General features: G+C 36.8%; 1 protein-coding gene across 1 annotated transcript; it reads right to left on the reverse strand.

The window, feature by feature from the left end:
• Positions 1 to 1,999: 1,999 nt before the first annotated feature.
• LOC132844537 (potassium voltage-gated channel subfamily A member 10) lies at positions 2,000 to 6,997 on the reverse strand. Its single transcript, XM_060868071.1, has 2 exons — positions 6,987 to 6,997; positions 2,000 to 3,686 (listed from the first exon to the last, which is right to left on the reverse strand). Exons 1-2 carry the CDS (start codon positions 6,995 to 6,997, stop codon positions 2,000 to 2,002), a joined length of 1,698 nt encoding a protein of 565 aa, XP_060724054.1.
• Positions 6,998 to 14,461: the final 7,464 nt, after the last annotated feature.

A 14,461-nucleotide genomic window follows, 5' to 3' on the forward strand; every position in this document is an offset into this window, starting at 1 on the left:
TGCATTTTTGCGTTGCTATTTTTTTAACTGCTATTGGTGTTAGTTATCAATTATAAGTGAAAAATTCCCATCAATGTGCAACATTTTTTGCTGTAATGTACACATATAAATGCTACTATATGGTTTAAAAATGCTATTTAAAATTAGCACTTGCACGATATTTATAAAATATGTTGCATTAATTAAAAATGAGAGTAATGACAGTGGAAAAATGCATTTAAATCATTTGGTCACTGCAAAGTTGTATGTCCAAAGCTTATTTTCAACATTTCTCTTTAAATTCAGTCAGATGTTTGATTGAATATATAACTTTATATATTATATAGAAGAGCCTGCAGCGAACATGTGTGCGTGTTTGAGTTTGTGTGTGGGTGTGTGTATGTGGGGTGGGCGTTGGGGTCCTGGGGGTGGGGGGTTGTCTCCTGAGATAGACTGAAGTCCATTCAGAGTGTAATCCTGCCTTGCAACCAGTGTCCCCAGGATAAGCTCTTAACACTAACCAGGATGAAGTGGTTACTGAAAGTAAGTGAGTAAATAGCCTGATATGTTAGATGACAAATTATGAGAATAATTTATATCTGGGATTATCAGGGAACCAATATGCATGAGGAGTATTGACTGGTGTGCTTATTGGCTCAACATAAATGATAATTTAGTTACTGTGTCTAGTAATGCACTATGAAATGCTGTAATGTTTAGAAGTAAACAGTTAGGTTAAACATATGATATACAGTATAGTTCTCTTTCTGTTGCTTTGCTAACAGTATGTTTTATATCATATCATGCACAATATTGTCATGCTCTCTGTTAACACTGACTAATCAAATTTGCTAAGTTATTATGACCCAAGGCTACAGTTAAGAGATTCTACACTTTCACCTACTAATGACACACATTCTAGGTAGTTTTTCCATGTTCTAACTAAGAGGTAGTTCTATAATCCTATAACAGAGATCACCTCATGCATGGTGTGCAATATTTGGCCATAGCTCTTCTGAGTGCATATTTGGGGACCAGTGAAGCCATCCAATAATTTCTGTATGCTACAATGGCAGAAATCTTCAATAAATCTCAAACCTGACATGTATACAATAGATGAAATTATAGTGCTTGAATCTACACTATTTACTGCATACTGTTATGTGGCTTACACAAACCAACAGTAACAAAATGTACAGACATCCATTAGATAAATAGATGTCCAATTAAAACTGTCATCAAAATTATATGATGCATTCCAAGCTACAAACCAGACTCCCAAATTTAGACCCGTGTGTATAGCAACCCCTGAATAAATGTGGGACAAATAGCTGTTGTGTCCATGATGGTGTGGGTCATCCCAATATAGTACAGTATCACAATCTGTAGTAAGGAACCAAAGCAATAAGCGTCATATATTTCAAAGCAGACATATAGAAACATTGAAAGATGGATGACAGTTTTCTCTACACTCAGCAGTGTTAAAGGTTAAGTCAGCATAAACATAAAGGAACAATGCATTCAGCAAAGTGCAGCTGTTAGAGCAGGCGAAGTGTGTGCAAAATCATCAATTAAAGGGCTCTGGAAAAAAAAAGCACCCAATTTCTGATAACTAATAGCCTTTTGACCTAAATGCTGTCAGCTTTCTTAGAAAACAATTTGTAAGCATCTTTACATTTTTGACTCAATGTTTTTTCAGTGCTAATTAAACTCTAGTGCTGATATGCTGCTCAGAAAGCGTTAAAGAGGAAATCTCCTTCATCAGCCTTTGTGATTGCGTGACTGGCTTTTTACTAGGCAGATTGACCCAAGAGGTTTTAAGTTGTAGGTGTTTTCAGCAGCTTTTTGCCTGCTCTGCATCATTTCCTATGTTTCTTGATATGACTAGACTTACAATTGTACTGTTGATCTATGCATTGCATTGAGTACATGATTTTTAATCCAAAAATATGTTTTCTAAGTGCATTGTTGTTCAGTTTTTTTATTGCTAGTAATGCTGGTTTTAGCTGCACTACATTTTTCAAGGAATGCCATTTTTTTCAGTCTGCCAGTTTCCATTACTCTTGTCCAAAGAAAAGTTACTATCATATTTATCATCAGTCTTCTGATTTGCAGCAGCCTCTGCAGCTGCATCCATCACCTGCTTCTCTGCTTGCTCTGTTTCACGATGGTAGAAATAGTTGAAATTAGAAACAATGACAGGAACAGGCAGAGCAATTGTCAGCACTCCAGCGATGGCACAGAGGATTCCTACCATCTTACCCCCCAAGGTGATTGGGCACATGTCACCATAGCCAACTGTTGTCATGGTGACCACAGCCCACCAGAACCCCTCTGGGATGCTCACAAATTGTGTTTCGGGTTCATCAACCTCAGCAAAATAAATGGCACTGGAGAAAAGGATGACTCCAATGAACAGGAAAAAGATGAGCAAGCCAAGCTCCCTCATACTAGCCTTTAGGGTTTGTCCCAGAATCTGTAGCCCCTTGGAATGACGGGAGAGTTTGAAGATCCTGAATACTCTCACCAGTCTGATGACACGTAATGTGGCCAGAGACATATTCTGATTCGCTGCTGAGTCATGAGTGGCCATGAGCTCTGTGATTACAGTGATGAAGTACGGCATAATGGAAACAATATCAATTACGTTCATGATGTTGCCAAAAAACTCACTCTTGCTGGGGCACACAACAAAGCGCACTCCTAGCTCAAAGCAGAACCAGATTATACATATAGTTTCTACAACAAAGAAAGGATCTGTAAAAGTAGATTCCATGGTTTTGGGAGGAGGGCTTGGGGACAGAAGTGTTCCGTTAGCATCACGAGTTAAGTTAACAACTTTATGGGGGAATTCATGATCATCGCGGAACTCTGGGAGAGTCTCTAGACAGAATATACAAATAGAGATGGTGATGACAAGAACAGACACTACAGCCACAGATCTGGCAGCACTAGAGCTCTCTGGGTACTCAAATAAGAGCCAGAACTGACGGTACAGCTCACTTGTCGGCAACTGAGGTTCAGGGTCTTTGATAAAACCTTCATCCTCCCTAAACTGTTCCATCACGTCATGGCCCAGCCTGTAGAAGACAATCTCATCAGCAAAAACATCCAATGGTACATTTGCCGGTCTGCGGATCTTACCACCGGACTGATAAAAGTACAGGATTCCATCAAAACTTGGCCGATTGCGGTCAAAAAAATACTCATTCTTCATGGGGTCAAAATAGTCCATCCTTCTTTTAGGATCCCCAAGCAGAGTATCAGGGAACTGGTTCAGGGTTTTAAGTGTCGTCTCATACATCATTCCTGAGACATTGATGACTACTCTTTGATCACCCTCTTCAAGGTTCTGCTTTTCTGCAAATAAGTCATCACAACAGTCTTTAGCTACCTTGCCTAGGAGAGCCTCACATGGACTGCCTTCACTGTTCATAAGTACCTTCCAGTTAGAGATGAGACTGTTGCAACTTGAGGTCCCTCTCTTAGTGAGTGTTGTGGGAGAGGTTGTTGAGTTTCCAGGCCTCCTATATCTTTGTGGTGAATGTGCTGGTGAATCTAGACCACGTGTCAGCTGGTTCTGCTCTGGTGTCTCTGAAGTGGGTGAAGCTGGATATCCTGAGTCACTTGGGTCTCCCAGGTTAATTCCGATATCGTCCAGGTTCTCAAAGTTTACCAGAGGAACCTCCATGGCCTCCCTGCCCTCCCTGGGGCACACCTGAGCTGCTTAACCCAGGATGAACTGCTTAGTTGAAACCACGGGCACAGCCCACCCTGTTCTATGTATACTGCAGAATGCAGCAAGCTAAAGAAGGATCCAGGCTTGTCCTAACTTGTTCTGCAGCAAGGAGACAAATCCCAAGATGCTGTCACCTGATCTGTAGACAAAGACAAAAAATACAGAACAGCAGTGTCATTGCCCGTAACTGGACTTCACAGAGGAGTTCAACTGAGCAAGCTTATTCAAGTGAACCAGACTCCATATAATGACATAATATAGGACTTTCTATCGGATAGAATTTGCTTTCAAGTCTTCGACATTTCCTCTTCCCCGCTTTAAATTGATTTTTGTTGGACCATATTCTGTACATCTTAGCTTATTTGGTTTGCCCTCTCCTTGAAAACTCTTCAACATTAATAAATAATGCATTCAAATAAGCCTCATGTGTATTCTCTTCGCCTGTGTCCACTCTAAAGTAAAGATCACATTTTATAATCCTATTTCCCTCAGATGTCTCTCTTAGTGTACCTCATTTATCCACAATCCACCAATCCCTGCCAACAAATACAACTACAAGCTCAGCACATATAGCTATTCGGAGTTATCGGTCAACAAGAAGTGGCTGACAGGTTCTCAGAGTAAGAAAAGCAAAAGAGAAAAAAGCACATGTGAAATATTATTATGGCTTCACAGTTATATCTCATGTAATTTAAAAAAAATTCCAGGAGTGGGGTCTAATACCAATCAATTATAAATATAACATCAGTATTTATTGCATTGCATTTATATATTTATATTATATTATTGGTATATTACAATATCATCATTATTACATATGTTTGTCTCATTATGTCATGCATTTCTATCAAATTCACGATGGACTAATACAGTATATTATATATATTATGATATATTATGATATTATATAGTTTATATATTCAGAATGGTCTGTGATGTGACTGTTTATATATATATATATATATATATATATATAAATATATTTATATGTTCAGTCTTATTAGCAGAATTTCATAATGACACAGTTGATTCGCTGATGAAGAGAATTGTCTAGGAATCAAACCAAAGTCAAGTTGGGACCACGGCAATTTCAAGTGGTAACACAGGACAGCAGCACATCTGACACAGCTAACTTTGTGTACTCTGACCATTTGGAGTGTAGTGGACCTGTATAGTATAGAGTTCCCTGACAAAGATTAAGGGGCTGCCGATGTTGAATGAACATATGAATGATATTGGTGCATACTAATAAGTGATTAAAGAACGTGACAAGAACATTTTTGTTATCCCTTCTGTAGACAAATGCTGTTTATAAATTAGACAAACTAATACACATCAATATTATTGTTACATAATTTATTAATAGTAGCTTTCAGCTCATATTGTAATGAAGACTAAGATAGAAAGCTGATCAGTTGTTTAATGCTCTGTCAAGAATTTTGAGGTAGAGTACCAGGACAGGCTCCTTAATATTAGTCAAGCATTTTCCAGGGAGTTTATTGGAGACAGGTAACCAAAGCCTAAACAAAGGATTTAAACAGCTAGCCTTCTTAAAACTTGACACCGTGAAACCAGCAGCAGCTAAAGAGAAAAGCCATTGGCACCATGACAACTCAAGTGGCAACACTGGACAGTAATACATCTGACACCTCTCACCTTCGCTCCGTGTGATATTCCACTGACCCTATTAGTATACAGCAGGGACTGTCCTTTCCACTATAGTAGTCAGAGGACCAAGTTACAGTGACACTGGAGCTTTGTGTGGCCATGCATTTTTTTATATCAGCAAAATATATCTTAGTTTTGCTGTTAGCAAAAAAGCACATTCATTTATTGTTGGTCTAAGATTTTATAGATACAACATTCAGGAAAACAAACATGTATAACTAAAATAAACAAACTTAATTTTTTAAACACTCCTATGTATTTTCTTGCCAATCGGGAGCACATATTTTTAGGTCCTTATAAACTCCAGATGTCGTAAATAATCGAAAATAATTAAAAATTAAATAGGTAATAATTTGTCTAATAGTGATAATTTTTCCAAATGATTATTTTGCTTTTCCATGTATTTTACAGGTAGTGGCTGCCAATGAAAATGGGGAAACCATAGAACTTAATTATTGTGCTTAATTATTTGTGCCTTAACCTGCAACACAAGTCCATTTTCCAGCGCTAAATACTTAAAACTGATAACAGACAGCAGTGAATATTTGCAAATGATGATGAAATTGACGTATGTACGAAACATAACGTATTTTTATACGAGGCTACAAATACAGTTTATCATTCATGTTCAATGCAGTTTCTTCTTAAAAAAATAGAAATGATTAAAAAAAAAGATTATTTGCAAGATCATCACTCGGCCCAGTACAGTGAAATCAGAAAGGTAATAATACAAACCTTAACTTCTGTTACTGTTGCCTTTCATATTAAATGAACTTATCCAGAATAAGTAAAAATTAGTGTAAAAAAATCTTTTAATGTCCCACTACAAAGTGTGTGTATATTTACAGAATGTTTTGTCTTTTTGACACTGATTGTTTTTACCCTTCTTGTATGATCAGAGTGGGTTAAATTTCACACATTCATCCTGTATGGCCAGTAAACATTATTTCATGCCAAACTGCAGATTGTTAATATCTCCATGTAATTTGTACACAGAGTCATAGTCATAGTTTACATTATTTGCAGTTTATAGACATAGTCATAGTTTAGTTTATTTTGTACACCATCTATTTTTTATGCATTATTATTATTATTATTATTATTATTATTATTATTATTATTATTATTATTATTATTATTATTATTATTCATAGACTGAATATTGTTACTTTCATGGGTTTCTGCAGTTTTAATGCAGGTTATATATATTTATGTAATTTATAAATACAATTATGTTTTATTTAATATAATGGTATAAAATTTTATTTCAAGGTAAAGAAAACACACTTTAGTAGAAAACTGTAAATGTATTGTTTTCAATATGGTATCCAATATAGAAATCGGATACACATTTGGAGTTTACTATTTGTTCCTGGTTTAACATCAATTAGACAGAGAGGAAGATGACATGAGCATCTGGCATTATTCTGCAGCATTTTGTCTAGAAAAACGCATGCATGGATGATATCTAAGCCCACTGCAGAAGACATGTGTGCAGTTTAGGGAACATCAATCATAAAATGGTAGGAAAGGTTCCCTGGATACACCACAAGGATAAACCCATTGTTTTACTCTGGGCACATCTGGATTATTTGCTGACTCCACACTCATTGCAGTACTGTGGAGGACAGAAAGTGCTTTGTATGGTGTTAGGTCATCTCTTGAAAATATTCCACCCTAAAACACCTTTTTATGGAATCACTACAATTACCACAAAAGGATAGTTTTGCGGTTAATACAAACAAACAAATAAACAAACAAAAACCTAAAAATTTGTTATGTATTTTTATGAAGAACATTTTTCTGTTTAGGTTTCTATGTGTAAGTTGGATATATGTAAGATGTAGCTTGTTTTAAACTTCAATAATTTGATCTTATAAATCTGCAGGTTCTGAGTCTGATATGTCAGTGAGTCCAAGACATTCAAAAACATATTTGCACTCTAACTGAAAGTTTCCCTACAGGACAATATACACTTGAATAGTTTTGGAATATTAAACATTATGTATTACATTATAAGAATCTCTTTAATTTACATGTCTCCTGTTGGAGTACTGCCAGGATATGGACCTCTCAAGCAAAATATTAATACGTCAGTTTGCTTAATTAAAATTTGTCTTAAGAGCAATTATTATCTGTGCAAACTAGTTGTATGTGCACATACAGAATCCACCAAGACTTGGACTTTTAGTTTTATTAAACAATAACTAATCACTCTAAAGGGCTCGAAAACTTTGCCAAAACACACACAATTTCACACTGTCCACTAGAAAGGAGTCGGAGAAATACTCACCGGCTTTTCTCTGATCTTAGAGTGTCTATTTTGAGCCCTTAGCTCCAGGTGTCATGGGGGTCTTTGTCTCTGTCTCTCTCTCTTTCTCTCTCTCTCTCTCTCTCTCTCTCTCTCTCTCTCTCTCCCTCTCTCTCTCTCCTATTCTTCCTTTTGGTCTGCCTTACAATCAGATCCCAGCAGCCCCAGGATCAGTTAAACCTCTTCTGCAGTAATCTTATAGGTCCTGAGTAACCTGAGATTCAGGGCTTCCATCAGTCATCAACCAGACACACTCATACCCACCCAGAAGAACACACACACACACACACACACACACACAGAATGCATAGTCTTACCTTCTTAATCATACTTTGTCTGAAAGTTGGTAAGTGAGGAGATCACTTCGTGCCCCCTTGCCTTTGTCTCTGTTTCGGCCAGGCCAAGAGGCTACTGATGAACAAGCGAAGAAGGCTCAATACAGGAGTCAGCTAGCGTCTGAGACTCAGTGGGAGGACAGAGAGGACTGAGAGACCTGAGCTCCTGCAGAGTAAGCAAGCAATGTAACATCTCCAGGTTGCGCACACACACACTCACACACACACTCACTCACAGACACATTCATCTAAGCCACACCACCCCATATTTGCTTCAAACCCCACCTCCATTCTCAACCCAGGGGATCTGACTCTGCACCCAACATCACTGTCAGAGACACACTTACATCTGCAGCAGTGCTCAGCAGCTACTAGAATACAGCCTGGGGCTTTAAATTGCTTAGTCTGTGCAGTGCCAGTCATTTTAAGTGAGTTAAGACCAGAAGGAGTCATTAGCAATGCTTTTCTCAGCTTCTTGCCCAGAAATCAGCAAATCAAGGAAAAATGCATTTTCAGATATTGCCAGCAAGGATTTTGACACTATTTGTCAATATCTTCACATGGAAATGTTTTGTGAGTGTGTTTGTTTTGTTTTGTTGTGTGTTTTGTTCAGGTCACAGAAATGCTGAGTTGTATACAGTACATCTCTCATAAAATGAACAGACGCTGAAAGTCACCCATAATATTGATTAGCAATATGTGGATGAGAAGGTACTTTAGAGACGGCAGAATATATCAGATGGATAGCTGTTATTAAATCTTTAGGAAACATCTGGAGATGAAATAAAACTACTATCAGAGCTTTATTTACTGTATAGGTTTTAATGTTTTATTTGTTTATAATTTGTTTATAATGTTTTAATGTTCACTACAAGTTACTATAGTTGAGTAGCAATGTTGTGCTACCATAAATATTGTCATGCTACTTGGAATAATGTGTAATGGCTTGCAATTTTAAAATCTATAGCATGTCACTTAATGCATTTATCATTATTTCAGTTGAATTTGTTACATCTGCACCAATTACTTTGAAAGTACCATTTGAAATATAAATTGTTATGAAAGAAAATGCATTGTCACGACAACAACTTATTATCTTTATTTTTACCATGTGATATGTAAGATAAGACCCAACAGCTTGTTCCAATGATGACTGAAAATAGAAAGAAAACAATACGCCCTCTTAATTTTCCAAAGCATAAGCAAAGTATGTTAATACCAGTTACAGGCATCACATGTGATAGATCCCTGGATGTGTGATGAAAGATTATAACAGGCATCTGGTAAGAAATCTTACATTGCTGCTCTAAGGAGCCTGATCTAAGATTCAGATCAGACGTGCTTTGACAACTAGCATCTAAATATCACATAAAAGTTTTCTGGAGTTCATCCAAAGAGCCACTTACAAAAGTGTGGCATTGAAAAAAAAAGATTTACTTCCATTCTTACAGTTACATCATTGCTGCATCTAACCTTTCTCTGGAGAATAAAAGCTGCACCTGCTGAATGAACTAAAAGTCCTTATACAACAAAACAATATTTTGTGTCAAATAATAAATCTACTAATTTCTAAGCTAAATTTCAAATTGTTGAAGAAATGTATGGAACAGGGAGTTGATTGTAGTCAGGTTGATTTTTAAAGTAAAATATGCTTAGAGAATGGCTGCTGTGTTCATTTATTTTAACATTTACCACATTTAGCAGACATTCTAATTCACAGGAGTCCTTGTGCTGGTACAAATAGGCCATGGTCTAAGAATATCCTGAGGCTAAAACCCTGTTACAAAGGAGTTAGTACATCAAATAGTACAAAGGTATTAAAAAACATGGTCTGTATATTTATTTAGTAGTGGTTTAAGTGTTTAGTGAAGTGGTGGGCCTTCTTTCTTCATTTGAAAGCTCAGGTATTTATGGATTCAAATGCAGTTCCCTGTGTCCTTTCTTGCATTAGTTTTTATGCTATTTATATTGTAGTAAAACTAGTATTAAAATACAATGATGAGCTGTAATTGACTTTATAAGCAGGCTGTGTGTGTGATTGCTTGCAGATCAGTACTTGGAACATAAAATAAGTGTTACCATAACATAGAGTGTTGGGTTTTTCCAATTTTGGGTAAAACACGCTACAAACTGAATGATATATAGCCAGAATATTGAAACAGTTTGCGGTGCGGCTTTGACGAACAGCCAAATTTGTTCTTCATTAAGCAAAAAGAAGCTGGCTGCAGACACACTGCTGCATCAGTTCAATTAATAAGATTGCTTTGCGGGCTTTTGTTGGTCCACTCCCTTCAGCCATGAGTATAAACTTATTACAATAAAGACAGTTCTATGGATGTGTGGAAAAATTCTGATGATAAATTGTCTCATGACAAAATTCTCGGTGTATGTTTAAGTGTATATACATATGTCTATATATCTATCTACCTGTTTGTCTGACTTTAACTGCTTTATGCTTATCGTGAGTCATGGTGCATCCAGAGCCTCTTCTAGAAACAGTGGGTGTGATACAGGTATGCATTCACACACTAATTCACACCTAGGTGCAACATAGTATAGTTAATCCATGTAACTGCATTTTTTTTTAGATGGAAACATGAGGAAAACAATAGGGACAATGAGTTCACACTGTGAACTAAGCTATTGGTCAAGGATTTGTTTTCAAAGACTCTATCAAGACACTTTGACAGGATTTGAACATGTGATCTACTGCTTTCTGACGCAAACCACAGACCAAAACCTGCATGCTCACATGCTACAACTAATATTTACCTCATTTGGTCTCTTTCCTGTTCAGTTTTGGTAAGTGTCTTTCCAGTGTAGCCTTGGATTCCTGGCTGACAGGAGTGGATGTGAACTTCTGCTTTTGTAGCCTCTTTGTGTCATTGTCACATGCTGTGCATTTTGAGATGCTTTTCTGCTCAACACACCTAAAAGAGTTACTTTTAACTTCATGGATGGCCCAAACCAGTCTGGCCATTCTCCTGTTACCTCTCTAATCAACCAGTCATATGTACAACTGTGTGTAAATTTCAAAGACTGTTGTGTTTGAAAATCCTCAGCTCGATTCATCTGGTACCAACAACCATGCCAGGGTCAAAGCCACAGACCTCAAATGCTAATGTGTGATGTGAACACTAACTTGACTTGATATGCATAATTTATCATTCTGTGCTGCTGGCACACATTTGGCTGATTTGAAAATTGCATGAATGAGCAGGTGCACAGTATTCCTTATTAAGTGGTCAATGAGGCGAATAACCAGTAGCTGTTTGGCAAGGTTTACATGTTTTTTTTTCTTAGTTGAAAGTGTCACTACTACAAATCAATTCAATGTTATTCTGACTGATCACCTTTATCCTGTGGAAAAACATTTATATCCTGATGGGAGTTGTCTCTCCCAGGATGACAATGCACTTATCCACAAAGACACAAGGGTTCATCGAGCATAAGAACCATGCAAATGATTTGCTGTGGCTTTTTTAGTGGTCAGATCTCAACCCAGCTGAACATCAATAGACATTTTAAACCTCAGAAATGCTTTTGAAGGATAAAAATATTTGCATGTATATATAATATTTAATGTTATATTTCTACATCGTGAAATATAGTATTATCAGTCATGATTGTTCTAAGGTTATAAATTGTATGTCATTGAATCTGTCAAATACAAATGTGATGGTTGTGAAATACTTTCTTATAGGTGTCACCTTCATTTGAGTTGTTCTGTTCAAATGCTGCCATAGCGCAGTCAACACAAACACACCCTCCAGACCTCTCTAAATCCTGGAGGCTCCACCCCTCTCCTGCAGTTCTTCAATCGTGTTCCAGGCTGCACAACCTATCCCACAGCACCTCTCACAGGCACTCATGTTTCAACCGCTCTACCTCCATCCCTGTCTCCCACTGTGGTACCATCTGTCTAACCTGCGGTCCAGCAAAACACCCCAGGCTACGGACACCCATACTGTGCCTATTGGACAAACAAAGTCAATCGTGAGAGATGGTTCCGAGATCCAACAGGAACCGGAGAGTTATGCTCTTCGTTTTCATGTGCTATTTCCAGCCTGAGAATATAGGCTGATATACTTAGACACAATTTTTCACAGAAGCTGTTGATGCTGACAGCACAATTGTTTTTCTGCTTGAAACAAAATTTATATATGTACATTTTGTTTACAGTGGATAATAGAAAAAAGTAAGTTTTAATACATTTTAAATATTTTCTACAATATAATGAGTCAAAAAACAGAATTTAATGTGTGTGACTATGGATTTGTTGTGGCATTTGTCTTCCACTTTGTTTTCCTGTAGTCTTTTTAGAAGTATGGTCTCTCTGGAGTATATCAGACAGCAATCTGCCTAACGCCTTAGCTAAATGGACTTACAGATTCTAACAGATGCTTAACCTAAGCTATCTGCCTCAAGATCAATAGAGCTGTATAGCTGAGAAGGTAATAAAATGAAAAATTGATTTTTATGCAGCCTGATTCACTTACACAAGCACTGTATCAACATTTTACATTGTACATTGTTAGACTTTATATACGTGTTGTTATATCAGTGTTATATTGTCTATAGTTTAATGTTACAGTTTAATGTTATATGTATTAAGCTTTCATTTTATAGGTAATTTATTCATTATTTATACAGCATTATAACAGAGATGTTTTTCCTATTGGCCATACATAGTTCACAGGCCAGCTTTTGTGTCTCTCTGTCTGCATGTCACACTTACCTATCCCCTCCTTCTCTGTGTCGCAACACAAATAAATTTAACACGAGATCATCACATTTCAAAAACTGTTTATGTACGTATGCATTATATATATATATATATATATATATATATATATATATATATATATATATATATATATATATATATATATATATATATACATACACAATGTGTATGTAATGTGAAGGATATTATCTGGTTTTGTTAAAGTCAATGACAAGCAAAAGGGCAATACTGAGAAATGTGAGGCAAACTGAAGGTAGGTAGAAGCATCACTGGAGGTCATGTGATGAGGTCATGGGCTGATCTTAGGAGTTGGCAGGGATTTGAAAATTTGTATGATAGTCCATATAATTAACAGCATCAATCTTGCCGATTACTGAATGTAATAATATGTTCAGAAGTTTATACATTCTAAGGAGTGTTTATGTAAAATGTTAAGCTTTGTAAAGTAAAGCTAGCACTTTTTCTTAATGTTGTTTGCTGGAACAGTTGTGTAGACCTTGAATTCTCTGACATCTGCTATATTATATTTTTGAACTCATCACTCACACTTACTTCAGCCCCAGTGAGGATTCTTACTGCAGCAGATGTGGCATCCATTGAAGTGCTGCAATAATAGTAAACAAGAAGTGCTACTTTAGTACAACAGCTTATATGTAGATGTGTTTTGGAGTTGACCTTTATTAACACAAAGGATAGATAGATAGACAGACAGGCGGAGAGACACACACACACACACACACACACACACACACACACACACACACACATATATATATATATATATATACAGATAGATAGATAGGTAGGTAAGTAGGTGGACGGACGGACGGACCGACAGACAGACAGACAGATAGATTCACACACATCCATCCATCCATCCATCTGTCCGTCTGTCCATCCATTGATACAAATAATTTTACACCAATTTACGACTCTGCTAAAACTCCCCATCTCTTTTTTGTCCTTTGGTCCAGGCAAGGTTCTCAGACAATAAGCTGTTATTTCTGGTCATATCATTTCTTTAACTATGATGCCATTCTGTCTCTTTTATATGGCTCCAATTCTTTGTGATTTGTGCTAAGAAGCCAGAGCTGAGCTTATGGATAGTAATGAAAAATTTATTCATGAGAGCTATTTTAAGACTCTCTGCAGCTTATCTTGGCTTGCCTCTCTGGTACCATGTAGTACATCAATACTGTAAGCTCTATTTATAGTACAAGACACATGAGGCCCAGAGAGCTTTATTATCTGTGATCTGTAGAGATCATTTTCATTAGGCATAATGCAGCAAACTCCATTATTAGAAATACTACTGTTTAATAATGGAAATAAATTTCCATTTTTTCAGTACTTTCCGGTACTGCATTATTTCTCATGCCAGACATTACACATAGTGACTTTTCTGCGCTGTCCTAAACCAGAATGCAGTATATATCCAATTTGTACACAATGTTGCTGTTGACAGCCCTTATCTGATTTTATTAAAATCAATGTAGCTGATCAGCAAAAGGACAATACTGAGAAATGCACTATTCATTTCCAATGCAGTTGTATCAGGTATTTATTGGTGTCAGTACACTTGGGTTGTGTGCCTTGTTGCATGGAGCTCAGGTGTGTTGGTATGTGGAATACATGTAGAACACCTCTAGGGGGCAATAAAGATAAACCAAACAGTGCTATTT

This window comes from Tachysurus vachellii, chromosome 4, assembly GCF_030014155.1.
Source record: "Tachysurus vachellii isolate PV-2020 chromosome 4, HZAU_Pvac_v1, whole genome shotgun sequence".
Classification (NCBI taxonomy): Eukaryota; Metazoa; Chordata; class Actinopteri; order Siluriformes; family Bagridae; genus Tachysurus; species Tachysurus vachellii.